Source organism: Schistocerca cancellata, chromosome 2, assembly GCF_023864275.1.
Source record: "Schistocerca cancellata isolate TAMUIC-IGC-003103 chromosome 2, iqSchCanc2.1, whole genome shotgun sequence".
Lineage (NCBI taxonomy): Eukaryota > Metazoa > Arthropoda > Insecta > Orthoptera > Acrididae > Schistocerca > Schistocerca cancellata.
In genome coordinates this window covers 419,317,358-419,333,054 of record NC_064627.1, presented here as the reverse complement: position 1 = coordinate 419,333,054, position 15,697 = coordinate 419,317,358, and the positions used below count along the sequence as shown (strand labels likewise).

The 15,697-nt window shown below is 39.8% G+C and overlaps 1 protein-coding gene across 1 annotated transcript in view; it reads right to left on the bottom strand.

Annotated features, from left to right (window-relative positions):
* LOC126154495 (A-kinase anchor protein 9-like) overlaps positions 1 to 15,697 on the bottom strand; it is a 510,657-nt gene that overhangs the window by 143,749 nt on the left and 351,211 nt on the right. The window contains exon 32 of the mRNA XM_049916148.1: positions 7,881 to 7,990. Within this exon, the coding sequence (XP_049772105.1) occupies positions 7,881 to 7,990 (110 nt within the window). The remainder of the gene's footprint in view (positions 1 to 7,880; positions 7,991 to 15,697) is intronic.

Below are 15,697 nucleotides of genomic sequence, written 5' to 3'. Positions count from 1 at the left end.
TTTCTGCTTTGCATGTGTGCAAGTGTACTGTATGGGGGTTGGGGGTAGCACTATACTGTAAAAGTAAAAATGTTATAGAACAATAAGAAGAAAATATCATAACAGAGAGTGGAAATTAAAACATGGTGCAGATAAGAATTGTGATGAATAGAGCAAAAGAATATATGAATAAAAAATAAAAAAAAAAATACTTTTTGTCATGAAATCCCCACAATATATCATTATATCCCTGCTACCTTTAGAATTTCAAAGAGTGTATTCCAGTCAACATTGTCAAAAGTTTTTTCTAAGTCTACAAATGCTAAAAACACAGGTTTGCTTTTCTTTAACCTATCTTCTAAGATAAGTCACAGGGTCAAGTATTGCCTCATGCATTCCAACATTTCTCCAGAAACCAAACTGATCTTCCTGTAATGTCAGCTACTACCAGTTCTTCTAGTCTTCTGTAAATAATCCATGTTTGTATATTGCAATCATGGCTTGTTAAACTGATAGTTCAGTAATATCCACATGCATCAGCATCTGATTTCTTTGGAATTGGAATTATTACATTTTTGTTGAAGTCTGAGATTATTTTGCCCATCATCTTGCACACCACGTGTTCTGTCATGGCTGGCTCTCCCCAAGGCATCAGTAGTTCCAAAGGAATGTTGTCTCCTCCAGGGGCTCTTTCCGACTAAGGTCTTAGTGCTCTGTCAAATTCTTCTCTAGTATCATATCTCTCATCTCTTCTCCATCTATGTCATCTTCCCTTTCTATAATGCTGCCTTCAAGCCTGTTTCCCCTGCATAGCCCCTCTGTATACTCCTTCACATTTCAATTTTCCTTCTTTGCTTAGTAATGGTTTCCACCTGGACTCTTTGATATTCATACAGCTGCTTCTTCTTCTTCTGCATAGCTGGATGTATTTCTACAACATCTAAACTATTTTCATTCTATTAAGTTTACAATGAAGATGGAGCTGAGCAATGAACTTCTGTTCCTGGATTTGCTGGTGCAGAGAAAAGGTGATGGCACCTTGGGTCACACTATCTATTATAAGCTCACACATACAGACTTGTACTTACAGGTAAATAGCTGTCACCATCCTTTGACACCCTTATCCATTGAGCTACACCACTTCCGTACTTCATTCCATTAAAATGGATATTCTGAATCGAAGATTCACTACACTTTACATAAGGTGCCTGTCAGACAAAGTGAGAAGCTAAAAGAAAATGAAAAGCAAAGAGGAATGGCTATCTTGCTGTATGTTTATGGTGCTTCTTCGAAAACAGGAAGACAAGTTTAAATGTTTCTTCCATCTGCCAATGAACTCACTGAATTCTTCTAGGCCCAATGAAGTACAATCTTGGTTTTAGAAGGTCTGGTGTTAATAAGATTCCTTGTAACTGTGGGAAGTTTTAACAGAACAAACATGCTGTACCATGAAAGACAAATGGGTCTAAATCAACACGCACATATAGACCATTAAGAGAAATCTGAAGTTGCCAAGCATTGTCTCAGTATGACACACAATATGGACTACAAAAGCGCCAAAATCCTCTTGTTGACATCTTTGGTATGGAACATTGTAATCAGCAATGTGGTGTAAATTCACAGTTCTACATATCTTGTGAACAGAGATACAGGTTTCCCACTTAGCACAGCACGGATTCATTGCTGGCAATATTAAAGTCACAGTGACTACAAAGGGAAACTATTAGTCATTCAAGGGATGATTCTTTAGTTGCAATTTAAGTTTTTTGAATGACAATGGTGAGGATGGTCATATTCCAGTGCACATGCTTATTTCGACTTGCAAAAGAGGGCATTGGATTGGCTGACAATAGTGTGCCTATATGCGTGATCTGAAGCCCTTCATTCTTCAACTGACAGGTTGCATAGCTATCCTTCCCACTACACTCAGAAATATTTGCTACTGGACATGGAATTTGGCACCTTTGGAATACTGCATTCCTTACCTTTTTGAGTCATCAGTCTTCTGACTGGTTTGACGCAGCCCACCACGAATTCCTGTCCTGTGCCAACCTTTTCACCTCAGAGCAGCACTTACAACCTACGTCCTCAATTATTTGCTGGATATATTCCAATCTCTGTCTTCCCCTACAACTTTTACCCTCTAAAATTCCGTATAGTACCATGGAAGTTATTTCCGGATGTCTTCACAGGTGTCCTATCATTCTGCCCCTTCTTCCTGGCAGTCTTTTGCATATATTTCTTTCATCGCCAATTTTGTGGAGAAGCTCCTCATTCCTTATCTTATCAGACCACCTAATTTTCAATGTTCGTCTATACCACCACTTCCCAAATGCTTTGATTCTCTCCTGTTCCAGTTTTCCCACAGTCCATGTTTCACTACCATACAATTCTGTGCTCCTTACGTACATTCTCAGAAATCTCTTCCTCAGATTAAGGTCTATGTTTAATACTAGTAGACTTGTCTTGGCCAAGAATGCCCTTTTTGCTAGTGCTAATGTGCTTTTTATGTCCTCCTTACTTCATTCATCATGGGTTATTTTGCTGCCTAGACAACAGATTTTCTTAACTGCATCTACTTCATGATCCACAGTCTTCTGGCTGGTTTCATGGGACCTGTCACAAATTCCTCTTCTCCACCAGCCTCTTTATATCAGAATAGTACTTGCACCCTACATCTTCAATTATTTGCTGGATGTATCCCAATCTCTGTGTTCCTCTATAACGTTTACCCTCTACAGCACCCTCTAGTACAGTGGAGGTTGTTCCTCTTTCCTTAACATATTTCCTATTATCCTGCCCCTCCTTCTTGTTAGTGTTTACCAAATATTCATTTCTTCAGCAATCCTGCACATAATCTCCTCACTCCTTATCTTATCAGTCTACCTAATCTTTAATATAGCACCTCATTTCAAACTCTTAGTTCCTCTTCTATCCCAGTTTCCCCCTGTCTATGATCCACTACCAAGCAATGCTGTACTCCAAATGTACATTCTCAGAAATTTATTCTTCAAATTAAGGTCTGAATTTGATGCCAGTTGACTTCTCTTGGCAAGAAATACCCTCTTTGCCCATGCTAGTCTACTTTTTATGTCCTCCTTGTTTCATACATCATGGGTTGTTTTGCTTCCAAGGTAGCAGAATTCCTTTACAAAGTAGCAGAATACCTTAACTTCATCTACTTTGAGATCACCAATTATAATGTTATAGCTTCTCTCTGTTCTCATTGCTGCTACTTCCCAGCACTTTCGTTCTTTTTTAAGTTTATTCTCAATCCATATTCTATACTGACTGTTCATTCCGCTCAACAGACCTATAATTTTTCTCCACTTTTCACTGAGGATAGCAAAGTCATCAGCAAATCTTATCATTGATATCCTTTCACTCTGAATATTAATCCAATTTTGATCCTTCCTTTTATTTCTGTCATTGCTTTTTCGATGTACACATTGAAGAGCAGGGGGTGAAAAACTGCATCCCTGCCTCACACCTTTTTTCATTCGAGCACTTTGTTCTTGACATTCCAATCTTATTGTTATCTTGGTGCTTGAGCATATTGTATAATACCAGTCTTTCGCTACACCTTACTCCTGTTTTTCACAGAATTTCGAAAATCTTGCACTATTTTCCATTACTGAATACTTTTTCTAGGTGGACAAGTCTTATGAGTATGTCTTGACTTTTCTTCAGTATTGCTTCCACTGTCAAGTGCAATGTTAGAACAGCCTCTCTAGCGCTTTCACCTTTCTTAAAACTAAACTCATTGATGTCTACCAGCTCCTCATTTTTCCCCCATTCTTCTTTGTGTTGTTCTCGTCAGCAGCTAAGCTGAGTGTATGATAATTCTCACACTTCTTGGCTCTTGCTATATTCAGAATTGTGTGGATGATATTTTTCCAAAAGTATGGAGGTATATTGCCAGTCTCATGCAATCCAGACACAAATGTGGATAGTTGTTTTGTTGTCACTTCCCCCCAATGGTTCCAGAAATTCTGACGGGATGTTAGCTGTCCCTTCTGCCTTATTTTATCTCAAGTCTTCCAGAGCTCTTTTAAATCCTAGTTCTAATACTGGATCCCCTATGTCTTCTATATCGACTCCAATTTCTTCCATCACATCATTAGACAAGTATTCTCCCTCAGAGAGGCCTTCTGTGTATTCTGTTTAACAGTAGAATATTCACTGCAGTCTTAATGTTACCACTCTTGAATTTTGTCAATCAGGTGAAGTATTTCTTCTGTTATCCAAAGTTTCTTCACAGATACCTTCCATGTACCTATGTTTGTCGGTAAAAATGTTACCACTTTTAAAAACATCAAAGTGTTTGTAACAATGTCATGTGACAAATGGAGCATTAGTGCAACAATATACCTCTTTGTTCAATGTAACAGCAGCTCCCCACTCATTCGCTCAAAACTTGGCTTCATAATCCAGGTGTGTAGGCAGGGTAAGCAGCCTAGCTGCTGTTCCTGCATTGACCTAATTGTTGGGTGTGGGGCCTAGCGGTTAGAGTTGTCCTCTGCAAGCTTCTCTGGCTGTAGGGACACTTTTTGTCAACATCGGTACTGCGGGAGATACTACTCCTACTACTTAGCATCAGGCTCACAGACAATGTCAGAATCCAGTTGGGGGGGGGGGGGGTGGAACTTGTTGGTGACAATGAAGGAAGCGCTTGGCCGTCTGCAGGAACTTAAATCCGTCATATTTAGGGTGGCCACAAGGTCCGCTCAGTCCCGATTTCTGTGATCATCTACAGTGGCCCGAATCTCGCACCACGCCCTGTTGAGGTGGCACTTCATCTCAGGTAGCCACATGAACTGCCACACCCAAAAGAGGCGATTCTTGTTTGTGATTGCCTCTAGGATGTGCGGCGGAAGTTGGCGTGACATCTCTCATGGTCTTTGCAGCTGCCTGGGAGTGGCCACCTCTGCTGCGCTGACTGTGTGCCATGTTAAGAAGTTCAATGCCTCGTTGGCCCCTTCCACGACAGGTTTGGGCATGCCATCTACACGGTCTAGTAGTTCAGCAAGTAAGCGTGCTTCGTCAATGCCACGAAAGTTACGGCGGTCAGTTGGCATGGAAGCACCAATAATGTCCTTGTCGAAGACCACCATGAGGTGGTCAGATGACAGGGCGCATTGGACTGTGGCCGATGTGAAGTGCTCAACACCTTCGAGAAAGGCGATGTCAAGCACACTGGACTGGCTGCAATGGGGAAGACCAGGTTGTCGACGAGGACAACCCAGTACAGCGGCACATCACGGTGTGTGCAGGAGGACTTCATCAAGCTGGTGGACCTGATGCCAAAGTCCATGTCCTCCCTTAGGTAGTCTGCGCCAGACTTGAGCAGAAGGTGGCACAATAGTGCCTTCGAGAGTTTGAGTAGCTCAGATAAGTGCTTGTAGCACAGGAGGCCATCATTGCAGATGGCACCCATCAACACGCGATAGTCTTCATTATTTGCTACCGTGACCTTGTAGAGGTCATGGCCGGCAGTTTTGACAGTAGTGGATGTAGCCACCCCATCAAGCTTCTGCTGAAACTATTCGTAGACAATAGGTGGTGGGGGCAGAGGTTTCTTCTGGGGTGGCACTGTCCTCTGTTTTGTGGATGTTTGCACCAGCAAAAGCATTAGCGGTCGGCAGTGACCTCATTTGCTGCAGTGCAGCAGCCTTGGCAGTGTGCCACCTGCTTGGGGCAACAAAGGCACCTTTGTCAGGTTGCCAAGAGGCAGCACACGAAGAAGTGGGCTGCTGTGGCATCTTAGGTGGTTTCAATGTGTCGATACTCCGGGAAGAGCCCGCTGCAGTCTTCCAAGCTGCTGTGGCAGTGGTGTGGGAGGCCCTGGGGCCTTCTTCCATGGCCTCGCGGAGTCAGAAGTCTGAGAGTAGGTGTCGGATTCATCATTCGTCATTGCCCGGCACTTCCTGTGTGCTCGGGCATCATCAAGAGTCAGTGTCACGTCCATCGGCCGCAGCAACTGCCTCCGCAAGATCTGCATCCAGCAGGTCGATGGCCTCCATCTCGGCAGTCTCTTGAGCTGTCTTTGCACCTGTCCAGACCATGAGGTTTCACCTAGTGCAGAACGGGGCATTGATTAACACAGCTACGGGCTCTTCTTTTGGCATCGGGGCCTTTCGGGCAACCCGAGGACCATCAACCTCTTGGGTGGTCAAGCCCTCTGAGGCCACCATTACCAGGACGATAAACTCTTGCAATGTGACCAGCGAGACTCTTGGTGGCTCACCCGACTCTTGCTGCCCCGTACTTGGTAGCACAGCAACCTTCCGGATGTTGCAGAAGGCGGAAATGGCTGCTTCACCATCATCGCGATAAGTGTATGAACCCCCAGATGCACGTTTGTTCATAAGAAAGAACACTCAGTCATGGGAGCACGAGTCGGTTTGGTAGGGTCATCCTTGTCATAGTCATGAGTGGAAAGCTCGTTTGTCATAGGTGGGGGCCAGATGGGGCTGCTATCGGGATCAACTCAGTCGCCTGAGCTGGCCCCACCCGACGGCAATCCACCACACTCTTTGCATGAAAAGTCACCTCTCTCATCGACATCTCGATACACACAGCTCCCTGATTTGTGCCAGTTTCAATGTTTCATACCAATTAGATATTTATGATATTGCAGTGCCTGTGTTGTTCAGAATTACAATCCAATGTTCCTTCAGACCTGCTTGCATGTTCAAAAGAATAGGTACTGCAGCAACTATAGCCATTATAAAATACATGAAATGTATTTGCAGTTGTGAATATGGACAACCATAAGCTATATAGGTTATAGACTTACATTACCTGGCACAGACAAACATGAAAGGCTGTGGACTAACTGAATGTAAACACAGACATCAAGATATCAGCATATAACTCTCAGAAGACACAACGAATGAAAAGCCAGCAATTTTATAAAACTCACATAAAAGAAAAAAAGTTAGGCAGTCAAATACGTTTAAGTTGCACACGGTTGAAAATAAAAGAAATCAAAAGTATGTAACTACTGGCAAAAGAATAGTTAATAACTTACCATGATATTGATTATTATGTACGTATGAAGTGAAATAAATATTGATTGCATGATGGCCCTTTTACAAATGAATTATTCTGAGATGTATTAAATATTTATTTTAGATTTCCTGTGTCATGACACCAAACCCTAAGAGGTCTTGAAGGTCATAACAAGACAAGTTGAACATGAAAACTTGCATATTTGGAAATATGTAAATAAAGAAGAAAGAAACCCCATAGCTAGTAATCTACTTCAACGCCACTGTTGTATTTGGTAAACTGCTGTTCTAATGATCAATGAAGCACAGTGTAACATACATCAACAACTTATTGCCTTCCTGTATTAGCAGCAATGATTTTGAAAATAAACGTTTTAGTTGACATGAGGGACAGAAAACAGACTTAAGAGATAGAAAATGGCAATTGCAGAACTAACAGAATATTTGAACACCAACTAGAGAAGTTTCAAAATTTTGGAACCAATTGGTTTTTCAACTGAACAGCAATAAATAAAAGTAAAGAACAATAAACTTAAAAACTTCTGTACTGACAGATAAAGTATGTGTCTTCTTGACACAAATTTCACTTAAGCTATGCCAAATTTCTGTTATTTATTTATTTTTCTGTTTGTCTTCCATTACCCACTTATGAACATTTTACTAGCAAAAGATAAATGATAGTTCATTACAATTTCATTTTTAAGATAACATAATAATAGTCTTTGTTAGTCTGAGTCAAGTGACTAAATATTTGAGTGTACTACTGTTTCACACCTGAAACTATCGGCTCAAAATCAAGTCAAATATGTAATTTAACTGACTTTTCTTTTCAGCACATTGTTTATAATAAATATCTTCATGGTGTCCACAACAACATAAATATAATACCTTATAGACACATCCTCTGACGGTGAACTGCAACTAATACTGCAAGATGGGACAAACAAAGATTCAAGATCTTTTGTCTTTTTGTCTATAAAGTCTCCCAATTCTTGTAACTGAAAATAAGTAAAAGATTTATTAAAGAAATTACAACTCCATGCAGCACAGAAAAAACAATTTTTCACTCATTTACTGATACATTCCATGTACATACATGTCATGATAAATACATAAAACAATACAATCAGATTCCAATGCATAAATGGGATACATACTTTGAAACCAGATAAATATAGATGACAGAATCATTAAAAAATGTCAAGCAATCAAAAGACAGGAAGTAATATATTCAAAGAGGACATGTGACACTTGGCTGTGCCCCCCCCCCCCTCCCACACACACACATGTACATCCCTAGACACGCGCGCATGTGTGTGTGTGTGTGTGTGTGTGTGTGTGTGTTGTTGTTGTTGTTGTTGTTGTGCCTTGAGAATTTGGGGTAAATTCTAGAAACATTTGGCTCTCCACCGTCTCGAACACCCGATATTTTAATGACAAGGGTGAGAGAACCTTTTTACTGTGCCACAAATGTCTGTGTGTGCAGGAAGGACAGCTGTCACAAGGAGCCAGGAGCTGTGTCGGACAAACGGCCCCGACAAGTCGTTACAAGCAGCGCCCTAGAAGTTATATAAAAAAGTCAAAGAGTATCTGGATAATGTTCCATGGTGTATGGCGTCATACGGATTGTTACAGAGACAGATAAAGCATGTGTTGTATAGAGACTTTTATTTTACGTCTTGGCTCTGCATGAGGCAGAACATATGTAACTGTATGAATGTTTAGTAGATTCTGAGTTTTATCTTGGAACCAATTGGCTTGCTGGAGTATGTCCAGAATAATTGTTACTTTAGGAAGAGAGTTGAAAATATATTGTTGTTTAACTGACAAGAGCCAACGAGTACATAATCTATTTCAGGAATATAGAGCTGGTTAATAATATTCCCCTTAACCTGATACAGTTTTCAAAGATGAATTAAATGGTGAGAGCAACGTAGCTCATAACCCAAGGAAGAGGATCAGCTGCCCGCAAAATGTGTAAGTCAACTGGAAGAGACACGTGAGTCGTGCATCCCAACACCGCACTGTCTCTTGTCGTCCAAGAAAGCTTTAGAATGTGGTGACCCAAGTGACAGGACTCAAAAAGGGGGAATTTTACGACAGAAATCGAGATAAGAAGATATTGAGTTGCCATAGCAACTGAGAGTAACAAGACAATGTCACTGTTATGAAGAATTGGATTCTGCCTAAAAGAAAAAAGGGGTGAAAAAGTTAATAAGCACCAAACAAAGGAAGATGCAGAGAATAGTTCGACTAAGAAGATTTGATGTGTGGAAGGAAGCAGTCCTCACACATATGTCGACCCAGCCGATGCTGACGCAGCAACCAGCCCCCGACGTCAACACAGTATCCTGCCAATGACGCCGACACGGTAACCACCCGTCGTCACTGTCTGCAACTGCCGTTCACCACTGCTGACATTGTGTCTTCTCGCTGACGCTGGTGCCGCAACTACTGTTCAACGCTGCCGGCACCCGTGCTGGTCACCGGTGCCGATTCTACACCTGTTCACCCACGCAACCTAGACCTCTACGATGCGTGAGCGAAGACCAATAACTGTTTCGTAAAGTTGAAAGAACTGCGGGACAGTAAAATGTGGGTGTAGGTATGGTACACAATTTGTATTTTAGGTTAGATAACTATGGTGAAGAAAAATAGAGATCAATAATATTCAGAAAGTTGGGGTAACTTCTGTGCCAGCCATGGCAATGACTGTAACAAAGGAAATGCCAGACTGGACTGAGGTAGCAAATTTAATTAAAGCACTAAGCCTTAAAGTAGATAACCAGAGACAAGAACAGAGTGAAGCTCTAACTAGATTAGATGCTAAGTTAGAAACACATAGTCTAACTTCAACTGCTCAAATTACCTCTTTGAGAAATCGGATAAGTGCTACTTTAAGTGAAAAGTTTGAAGCACAGGGTGAAGCTTTAGATTCTAAGTTTGAAGTATTAAATGATAAAGTGGAGAATCTGTGATTACATTTGAAAGATGAATTAAGTAATTCCTTAACTGTTCATATGAATCAAATGTTTACTGAATTTAAACAGAGACAGGATGCGCAACTTCAAGATTTAACTAAAAAATTAGAATTGTAATAATGTAGAAAAGGAACTTGTTGAAAAATTAGGATCATTTCAAAGCGTATGCAATGGTACCTTCGATGTGGTAAATCAGAGGTTGCACACCCTGAATGATAGTATTGAGAAACAAGACGATTCCTTTTATACAATCACAAATTGCAAGTGTCAACACTCGAGCCAATGACGTGGAGGGAAAATTTAAAGAAAAACTAGCAACTTCAGACACTATAAATATAAACGGTCTGGAGGAACAGATAGAGGAGATAAAAGATAGAAAAGTTGCCGTGAAAGTAAACTCTGACAACGTGTCTACAAAGCTATCCTATGAACTTGATGACACTAAGAGAAATGTTGATGAGTTTTGGAAAGAATTCAAACTTATGCAGGACCGAGTGGGGAACAGAGCGACTTCTTTTAATGTAGTGTTAACCAGTAGGCAATAACCGACCTACAATGGGGAGCAAATTCAGGATTATCCAGGCAGTTTACAAAATTAAAGCCAGACAGGGACATACACCCAAGTCACTTCCTGAAGCGATTTAACCAGGCATTACCCAAGTGTTGGGAAGACATGAAAAAGATTGAATTTTTGGTGGGCTACCTTTTGGGAGAAGCCTCAGAGTGGGGTACTGTAAACACTGAAAACTTTTCTTCTTGGGCAGACTTTCAATTCAAAGAAAAGTCTTGGTCAGCCAGTGCCCAGGAGAAACTACTATCGGATTTGTGGGACCCTAAATATTATAATAATTCGTGGGGTACAATGAGAAGATATTTTGATTGGCATTTAACGAGGGTGAAGTATTTTGATAAGCCCATGGAAGAAGAAGAGTTGGTTAGGATTCTTATAAGACATTTACCCATTTGTGCTAGAAAGGATATATTGTGTAGTCGATGGAAAACGGTAGAAGAATTATTATCCTTTGTAGATGCACCTGATGCCATAAACAGGGACCAAAATAAGAGCATACATCAAAACGAAAGTCAAAACCATTGAAGAAATAATAATAGTAGTGGTAACTTTAAGAGACACAAAGCAAATTTAGCAAGAGTACATCAGCATAGGCAGAATGATCGTAATGAAAATTGTCAAAAGAAGCATCCACCTTCAACTACAGGCCCAGCAACATCGCAGGAATTTGTACCGAGTAATAACAGAGTCCAAAGTAGTAACATAATACCTCGATTTGGTAACCAGCCTGTGCTTACAAATAGTGAGGAAAACGTAGTGCACTCTGGTCCCAGGGCCAGGGCTCAGGTCGTAGAAATACACTAGGGGGCCTAAATTATAAGAAATATGTTACTTTTACGCATAATGTACCCACCAAAGAGTGGTTGTTACTGGAAGAACATACCGGTAACAACGTTAATCCACAACCAATTATAATTGGAAGAATAGAAGATCTTGGAGCTAACATCTTTATAGGTTCGGGTAGTGAAGTGTCACTTATTTCTCGGGGTTTCTTTAACACATTAAGAACTAAGCATGACTTACCTATACTACCAGTAACAGGAGTATACATAGTCGGTATAACTGGAACTAAAAGTAAGGTTGTCAAATATGAAACCCAAGTAACTTGTAACATCGGAGATATTTAGTTCCATCAAATACTTCTGGTAGTAGAAAATATTAACCGGGATGTGTTATTTGGCCTAGACTGTATTAGAATTTAACGCCCTGTTAAATTTTGAGGAAAATTTACTTTACTGTGGAAAAGGAGACTATAAGTGTTGTGTACCATTTGTGACAAACAACAATAGGGGTACACAAACAACAGAGGTTCAATGTTTAAAATTAACAGCGACCACACAATTGTCACCGGAGATTGAAAACGTAAGTCACACATTACACTGGGCGAACATACAAAACAAAGTAAATGAATCCCCAATATTAACCAATGACCAAATATCAGATTTAACCAAAATTCTATTAGAATATGAAATAGTATTTTCTGATAGTCCAGGTATTATTATTGACTACATATGTAAATTGAAGGTCAAAGATGATACTCCATTCTTTTGTAAACCTTACTCGACACCGGTAAGCTTAAAGGAAGTGGATATAGAGGAGATAGATAAAATAATAGACAACAAAATAATAGAATGCAGTACGAGTGTAATAAATAGTCTTTTAGTAGTACTGACAAAGGCTACAGCAGGGGTGCAGCTTGTACTGGATGCACGTACCCTAAACAAACATATAGAAACTGAAAGAGATAGACCTATTAAAACTGATGAGTTACTATCCAAATTTGAGAAAGCACAGTATTTTAGCTTGATGGACCTGACTGCTGGGTATTGGCAAATCCGGTTACATCCAGATTCATACTGGTTATCTCACCCACCTGGGGCAAGCATTGCTTGATCCTGAGGAAGACCATAAAAAGATTTAAAGAAAAAGGTATTACAATAAAACTGTCTAAATCATACTTTGCAGGGCAAGAGCAAAAATTTTTGGTACATATTGTAGGTGTACAAGGAATTAAGCCCGATCCAGAAAGTACAGAGGCCATTAAGGAGTGTCCACTACCTAGAAACATAAGACAATTGAAGGGATTTCTTGGAGTGGCAGGGTATTACAGACACAATATACAAAGTCAAGAGAAACAACCCTCGACTTTTGCATTTATTACGGAAGGGAATACCATGAGTTGGGACCAAGAGGTACATAATGCATTTGGAAGTGTAAAGCGGGCAGTATCAGAATCACTGATATTGCACCATCCGGTGATGGGTGAACCAGTGAAGATTTCAACCTACGCATCAGATTATGGTATAGCCGCAGAACTTTTCCAAGGCGAATGGAGTTTAGAAAGTATAGACCACAGGTCAATAGCTTTTGCTAGCCAGAGCCTCAACAAACATGAATTGAACTATACAGCCACAGAAAAAAATTATTGGCCACAGTATAGCGTATACAAAAATTCCACAGAACGATCTGGTGTAATTTTTGTTATTAATTTTTCAACATTAGAATATCCACTTAACAAGGTGCAATCAATGGGTCGGAAAATAACGGATAACATCCAACACGATCTCTATTTTACAGATATATTCGTTGTTTGTTAGGAAGTCGTTACTGCCTAATCAAGATGGAAGGTCGAAGATTACAGGACATAATTTATTCTGGAGAGACAGTAAGACAATGCAACATTGGCAGTTGATGTATACCGAATTTAGTAGAAGACGAGTTAGTGTGGTACATTCATAAGGGGTATGGGTATTTCAGTATAAAGAAATGTATTGCACATACAAAAACGTTCTACTACTTTAAAAAGCTAGGACACAGAATAGCATCAGTCGTTAAAACTTGTGAAATTTGTCAGAAGGTAGAAAGAGGATAACACTCATGTTAAACATAAAATGCATCCAATTATTCCTAAAGCATTACACGATCTAACAGCTGCAGATTTCTTTGGACCAATTCCAAAAGGAAAGGGAGGAATGGCTTACATTTTTGTCTTCATAGAATGTTGGTCGAAGTATGTTAAGTTGTAACCTACTTTCTCAAGGTAGGAAAACCAAAGTGGTTCCTTTACGACAATGGACCGCAGTTCACTAGTAACGAATTTAAGGAATTTCTAGCTTGGGAAAATATTCATCAAATATTAATCTCCAACTATAATCCATCATCCAACCCATGTGAAAGGGTTATGAAAGAAACTGGGAAGTTATGTTGCACATACTGCCACTGCCATAAAGAACATACGTCATGGGCAACGAAAATTAGAGACTTTGAGCTTATTTTAAATGAATTACCACATTTATCAACTGGACTAACACCTTTGGAAGTAATAGGTAAACCCTTTGTAGGTGAAACTCTTATTAAATGCTTAATTTGGCCAGAACAACCTACTACTGATTACCAACTGAATCAAACGATAGTTGCTAAGAGCTTAGTTAAGAGGGCACAACAAGAAGTAAGTAAACGTAACAAGAAGGCTATCAAACCTCAGTATAAGGTTGATGATCTAGCTCTAGTAAAACAGCATCTTCAGAGCTCTGCTTTGAAGAAGGAAACACACAATTTTTTTCAAAAGTATGTGGGGCCTTACCGAGTACAATCGGTAATCCACACAAAAACCTTATTTTTAGTGGATCCTACAACAGGAGAAGAAAAAGGGAAATATAATGTGAAGGATATGAAGTGGTATATACCCCAGGGACTTTAACATTCTGTGTTAACGGACAGAGTGACGACTGTCGGATCCCGAGTTGTTTTCGGTGTTACTTACACATTAGTTTTCATACACCGAATTTCCTTCAGTTCTTCAACTATTCTATAATCTATTCTTGAATTCTTAAACTAGCCTATAATATAAATAATTAAAAAACAAGATTGAGACATATTTAAGAAAATCACAGATAAACAGTGATCTCTAAACATGGAAAGAAACTAATAGAAAATAGTACTAGTATAAAGGAAATATCATGGTACTATTCAAGCAAAGTAATATCTAGACATCAAAAACTGACGAAGTACTTTATGCGCATATGAAAAATAGTATAAACTGAATGACTAAACAATTATGTTATCATAGTGTATAATTTTCTATTTTTATAGAATAATTTTATACCTTTTGTGAGATGTAAGATACATGTGGGAGTTTGTATCACTTTTGGAAAACGTGGGTAGTGTAGGAACAAACATGACTGACACTACACACACACACACACACACACACACACACACACACCACACCTTTCAGACAACCCCCGCAGTTAATGTAACTGATTCTTCCCCATTTGCCGTTCCATAGGAGTTGCTAAGATTTTTCTTCGGGGACTTCAAAGGTGGAGGTGAGAATGTCCGTTCTGTAGGAGATGTTTAACATCATACCTTCTCCGGCTTCTCACTCAAATACCGGCAAAGTAGGGATCATGAGGAAGGGGGGTGGGAAGGGTTTTCCGGTCTTTGGGGCTATCTTACTTCACTTCTTCGATCTTAGCAACCGTTTCTATTTTTTCGTTTCTTACTTCTAATTTGAGTACCGATCTATTTTTCCCTCTTTCCATATGCATATACTTCTATCGCTGAAGTCCTCCTCAATTTCAGTGGTTCATTATAACCTTCAACTTATTTTACATAAGTCGGTCGAAGAATCAGGATACATGAACACACATCTACATACGAACAAAGATATACTTAAGCACAAACATAAGGATTACAAGCTAGAACCTAAAGGGAAGTCAGAACCGCCTAGGGATGTAGGGGAATAGAGATACATGTACATCTGAATCAATGCACATATTACATTGTTGATATGTGATGGTTCTACATTGTTATTTTTGTCGCTCTAAAATATATTTACAAGTGCCGTGCTAGTCCTTGGAGAAAAGTTGGTAAATACAGGTAGATATACCATCTACTATGTGTGTGAATGAAACCTGTTTATGTAGTAAAAGTGAGGAGTGAAAGAGGAATCTAGGGTATAAGATGATCTATTAGAAAGTGGAATATGGGTGTAAGGTAGATTTGTAATTTTTCCACAGAATATTGTATACTTGAGCAATGAACCAGGAGGCCTACTCAGGAAGGAGGAGGGTGCACCCAGCATTTATTGGATGAGAAGAGCAGATAGGAAGACTGTACTCCTAGGATCAACCCATGTAAGATATAAGTAC